The sequence below is a fragment of the Colossoma macropomum genome, unplaced genomic scaffold (assembly GCF_904425465.1).
Source record: "Colossoma macropomum unplaced genomic scaffold, Colossoma_macropomum, whole genome shotgun sequence".
Classification (NCBI taxonomy): Eukaryota; Metazoa; Chordata; class Actinopteri; order Characiformes; family Serrasalmidae; genus Colossoma; species Colossoma macropomum.
This window is the reverse complement of record NW_023494789.1, coordinates 6,251,501-6,257,500: the sequence shown is the minus strand read 5'-3', so window position 1 is coordinate 6,257,500 and position 6,000 is coordinate 6,251,501. Positions and strand designations below refer to the sequence as shown.

The 6,000-nt window shown below is 41.5% G+C and overlaps 1 protein-coding gene across 1 annotated transcript in view; it reads right to left on the bottom strand.

Annotated features, from left to right (window-relative positions):
* Nucleotides 1-6,000, bottom strand: part of pkp4 (plakophilin 4) — a 38,157-nt gene that overhangs the window by 7,992 nt on the left and 24,165 nt on the right. The window contains 4 exon segments of the mRNA XM_036569890.1: nt 425-638; nt 2,557-2,689; nt 3,681-3,888; nt 4,649-4,804. Of these exon segments, the coding sequence (XP_036425783.1) occupies nt 425-638; nt 2,557-2,689; nt 3,681-3,888; nt 4,649-4,804 (711 nt within the window).

Below are 6,000 nucleotides of genomic sequence, written 5' to 3'. Positions count from 1 at the left end.
CGTATTTAGTTTCCTAGCGCACACTTCATGAACTGTGAAATGACGGGTGCTTAGGAACAATCTTTTAACCATTTACTTGGTCTAGCTGAAAGAACTTAGCAAGAGGAGAAAAGAATTGTCAGAAAAGTGAGATCCCACAGGCTGATTAAAGAGGTGATTATAACACCAGATAGAGGTATAAAGCATTATTTTATATTCCCAGTATCATCAACTTTTAGTTTTCTGTGATTATATGATCATGTGAGACAAACATCTGAATTCATAGAAGATACAGCCCACTAGTTAGCTTCTCATCCTGCAGTAATTTTACTGCTGTCCAGACACCTCCCCCCAATAAACTAGTCCAATCTAAGCGGGGCTGTATTTGTTCAGAAAATGTACAAAAACACACATATTTCTACTTTAAAAACCTATACACACTGACCAGTGACGAGCTCCCGCACTTCAGTTTCTGTGGTCTTCCTCAGCAGGCGAAGCAGAGCTGGGATTCCACCGGCATTCCTCACACACACCTTGTTGTCATCAGTGGCTTTGCCAAACACCAGGTTCCTGAGGGCTCCACACGCACTGCGCTGCACTTCCAGAGTTTTGTGGTCCAGCAGGTCCACGAGGTGCTGGATGCCTCCTAGCCTGCACACCTGAAGCACCAGATGGGTCACTTAATTGTATGTTCATGTTCGTGTGAGCTGTGTCTGCACACATATATATAAGTTCGTGTATATATCTGTACTATGCATGTATTTGGGTATATGTCAGCAAATCACGTGTTAGGCTTGAGATACGCACAATAAAAAAAAACACGCCACAATAATTTTCAGCGTTTTCAGTGGGCACAGAAAAAAAGAGCTGTAAATACAGACTGCAGGCTGCTCCTCACGCTGACAGACTGAGGATCCTTTTATGGTATCTTTCTCCAGTAACCTATTTCAGCAGGTAACATTTATATCGCCATGCTACACTACCTGCCCTGCTTGCTCAAACTGGAGAAAATAAACATGCTTCAGAAACCTTGTGTCAGAAACCTTGTTCTTTTTCAGAAGCTAACTTTGTTCTTGCTATGGTTTGGAAGTTGTGTATCCTAGGGTTTCAGTCACATGATTTTTCTGCTGTGGCCGCCATATTTGCGAACAAATGTCAGGCTTCGCTGCTCCGCATGAATGTAAATAGAAGTGAAAGAGGCTAAAATTACTCAGCTTACTTTGGAAGAGAACGTTACACAAAGTCGATAAAATAGGCTGTGATCCTTTACAGCTTCCTCCGAAATCCTGGTCCCACTTAAAGTGGCGGAAGGCTACCAAATTTTGTTTTCCTGGCATATGTGTTTATCTTATACACAACCCCTCTACCTATTCTGAAGAGTCTCTCAAAGCATTTAAAAGCACATAAGCCCACCGGCTCTTCACGTCAGGGTGGGTGTTCATAAAGAGGAGAGAAAACTCTGTCATCATAGGAGGTTAAGGCCCATCAGCTAATTAACACAGATGTGAACAATGCTAGCCTTTAAAAATGGTGCTTACGTTAACAGCCGAGAGATAAACAGTCATCCCCCTAACGGAGCTGAAAACAGCCAGGTTTAACTTTACTTCTCTGTTTCTGGAGATTTAAACAACGTTTGAAAGGAGAAACATAAACTGTTAAATATCAGACTGAATGTCGTGGGTCGGAAAACTACGTCGTGTTTCGACAGACATTATTTTGTAAGTTTGCTAGTGCAGTTAAAGCAGAGTTCAGCTCCAGTCCTGCAACCCCTACCCTGCATAATCGTGGTTCCCCTGGTTAAAATACCTGATACTATTAACTAATTAATCTCTTCTTGAGCTGAACGAGGTGTGAACAGCAGAGAAAAACACTATACAGTGCAGGGGCTCCAAGCCTGGAGTCTGAAAACACTGAATTAAACGTCTGTGTGTCTCTCATCATTCTCAGCTTCTGTCGCATCTTGCAGGTGAATCATTCACAAAGCACAGCTAATTGAAGGCATCACATTAGGCCAGTCATTCCCTGATTCTGTCCTAAAAAGAATAGGTTTAATAAATCATATGTTTACAGATCATGAATCATGTTTTGTTAAAATTATAAAACGGCCAAATCTTAACCATGTAAAATTGTAACCATGTAAAAAAGTTGGCTTTTTATTTTAAATGACTGATGTAATATTAATATATTAATCTTTTAAGCTCCTGTTCATGTTCAATGAGGGAAACCATTCCGTGCATGGAAAGCTGCTGTATGGCTTAATTAGTTCAACAAGCACAACAACAAGTGGTGAGGGAATCTACCTCGCACTGCTACAGAATGTTCTAGAGCCCGATAACATACCAGGGCTGATTAAGAACATAGACGAATGTTACTCAATGAAAGAAAACTGATTGTGAGACAAATACAATTACTTTTGTGCCTCTCAAAGCCGCAGACAGCATGTTTATAGACATTTTAATCATCCAACTTGATCGACAATCGCAATAGATGGAAATGGCTTAGGCCTATCGTGGGTATTTTTGTGTACACTTCATTTAATTTGCGCATGGAGAGTGTGAGCATGTAGGGTGTGTATACCTCAGCCTTGATGCGGTTGTCTCTGTAGCAGAGGTGCTGAACATAAGCTGCAGCGTTGGCTTGCACTGAAGGAAAGTGGTGCTGCAACATGCGAATGACCTCTGGCAGCTCAGGATCTCTCCAAGCAAACTCCCTACACATTAATAAACATATGCACACACAAATTAGCGTGAGCATTCTCTTTATAAACAATATTAAATACAAAAACAGGATGGAGATTGCCCTGCTCACAAAGTATTTAGAAAAATACTGTAAGGCCCAATCCCATTTCACCCCTTGCCCCTACCACTTAGGCCTTAGCCCTCTGTTTTGCGCGTTCACGTCTAGGATTAGGGTGTCCCAATTTTTGTTGAGATAGAGGGGTAGGGTGAAGTGTTAGGGCTACATGGCCCTCCAAACGGAGGTTTTTCAGTGGCACAGTCCAAACAGTGTTATGAGAAAAAAAGAAAAACAGGCATGATGGCTTTGCTAACAATCCAAAGAAACCCACAAATGTGAAAATTTTCTCTGTTAAAAAATTAAGATAATCATTGTATTATCTTAGTTTACTGTTGTTTCAATGTATTATGTTTGTTTTCTTCATAACAAGCATAAAAAATCACTAATAGTATGCTAATGTCTCGGTAGCTAGCTAGCTAACTTTCCTGTTCCACCTTAAATAGTCCGGCAGTTCTGACGCCTGAAGCGCCAGAATGTAACTGCTGCACCATTTAAAGTAGAACAGGAAAATTCGAACAAGAAGCTGGTGAATATCTGACTTCAGCTTAATATCACCAAAGAATTAGGGGTGGGTGATCATAAATAATTGCCCCCCTCTCTGAAAGCATATGATGCCCTAAATGTAACTAAAGCCCAGCAGTGAGGAGCTGAACTTTTCCCTTCTCTGCTATCACTGAAGACGGGCCAGGTCGCCTACAGAGCAGCGCTAGTAGCCCGTTAATGAAGCAATGTTTTTTTTTTTTTTTGAGGGTCCTATTTCGTAGGGGCAGATTTCAACCACTACCCCTTGTAACTTAGTTCCAAGGGGTAAGGGTGACACTCGAAAACAAGGGGTAGGGGTAAAAAGAAGAAATGGGATTGGGCCAAAGTCTCTGTGATCTTCCATTTAGGGTTTGATGCTATACCGAGGGTCTTTATGGATGCTGTCTATGGATGGAGAACGTGTGGCACCGATGTTATTGTCGATGGCAACAGCATGTCTGCCATAGTTGGACTCTGCTGTGCGGTAAAGGGTGGAGCGGTAAGTGTCAGTGTGTGAAGGCATGGAGTACGCCCCCCTCTGGTAGCGCAGGGTACTACACTGACTGGTGGTCCTTGGCAGAGTCCCCAACCCTGGTAAACAGAGAAAAAAGTGACATGAATTCACATCTAATGCATTTTTTTATATGTTTGGTAAGGACATATGGTGCGATTTTGGCTGGGGTTTGGACAGAGAGAGCAAAGTTTAAACCCTAAATTTTACAACCCCATCCTATCAGGGCACTCTTCTGTATTACATTATTCTTCTGCTTTTGTTTGCTTTTCTAGCTTCCACCGGCTGTCATATTTTCTGTTTGCCATCATCCAGAGGTAAGGTTAGGCTAAACTTGGGGCAAAGCTGATTGACAGTAGCTACCTACAGTTGTGTGCAATTTTTTGCCAACTGTATTCAAATGACGTTTTGTTTCGTTTGAAAATCAGTTAACACATCTACCCAATACACAATCCTGCACATTTAAATGCACAATTTTTGAAAACAAAATGTGGCCTATGCACAAGTTTTAGGACATTTTACTTTTTCTTCTAAATATGTTTTAAAAAATAGAAATCATGCATTTAAAATTCACAGAAAAACATCATATTTGCACTTAGAAAATCAACAAAACATGTAATTTGGCAGGGAGTGTGTTTAAACTTATTTATACAACTGTGTGTCTGTGAGTGTGTGCAAACATGAAACTAAGAGTAGTCTAAAAACAGAACTTTTTCAATTATTTTTACTATTATTTTTATTATTATTACATTTACCATTATATTCACGGGACCCCCAGTGGCTGAGGCCATGGCTGTAGCCCCTAAGGCCCTTTGGGTTAACCTGATGTTGAGTTTGTACCTGTGTTCCTGGAGAGGGCGCTCTGGGAGCCATGGGTTGGACTCTGGTAGAGCGGGTTCTGGAAGGTTCTGTCCTCATACACAGGTGTTATGTGGTGGTCTGGGGATCGAGCTTCCTGGCCTAACTGGCTGTGCTGGCTGTAAGAACTCTGTAGACCTGTATCAGCACAGGAGAATTAGGTTGCATTCACTAGGACATTTTTACGTCTGTCAAAACCTCTTTCCATAAACTTCAAAACCAGGGGTGCCCAATCCTGGTCCTGGAGATGTACCACCCCAGAGAGCTCAGATCCAACACACCTGGCTCTAATATTCAGAAGGTCTAGAAGGCCTTTGTTACCTGGACCAGGTGTGTTTGGTTAGGGCTGGAGCTAAACTGTGCAGGGTGGTAGATCTCCAGGACCAGGATTGGGCACCCCTGTTCAAGACCTATGTGTTGATTTATAAAAGAGACCAGTTCTGTTGTCCAGTGAAAAAGTTCAACAGAAACAAACTTCTGAAGATACTCAGATTTATCCATCCACCAGCCAATAGGAGATGGCCTGGGATGGGTTTTCAGTTAGACACATTAATATCCAGCTGCAGACACCTCACATCCAGAACTGCAAGATCCAATGATAAGAAATGTAAAGACAGCTCATTGCTAGTTTGACAACAGCAACAATGAAGCCTTTGCTGTGCTAAAATGAGCCACTACTCCAGGTCTGCATTTGCCAGAAAACAAACGTTTCAAACCTAATGTGAAAAAAGTTGCATCCGTTTGTTTTCAAAACAAATCTTCGAAGTGTAGCCAAGACAGCACTGCAGCGCAACAAACCAGCAATGCGTATCAAAGTGTTCTTTTAACAGACAGCAAAATGGCCCTGAACACAGCCTTATGCTCACCCAAACTTTTATTTATTCAAGCAGAACACTGTGTCACAAAAAGTACCTTATCTACTGTGTTACCATTCAGATTTCCCAGAGCACAGACTGAGTATCTATTCACTCTGCTCTTTCTATTGTACTTACACTGAACCCTATTTGCTGTATGTCCTTTGTGATTCACCATTTGTGAATGCTTTACATATGTATTGTCCTAATGACAGTATTATTAAAGAATAAGCAGGAAGAACAATTGATTTTTCCGGTATATTTAAAGCCCACTCACAACAACGCATATTCGGAAAAAAAGAAAGTGGTCTTCCATCGGATTTTGCAGTAAAACCCTTTGAATAAAACACAACCTAGCACTCTTTTTTCTATCCATAGAAGCTACAGAACAAATTGTGTGGATTGCTTCAAGCAGTTTTAACAGCAACCTGCATGCTGTCACAAAAGCTGCCCTGTTTGAGAGTCAGTGGTTTGCTCTCT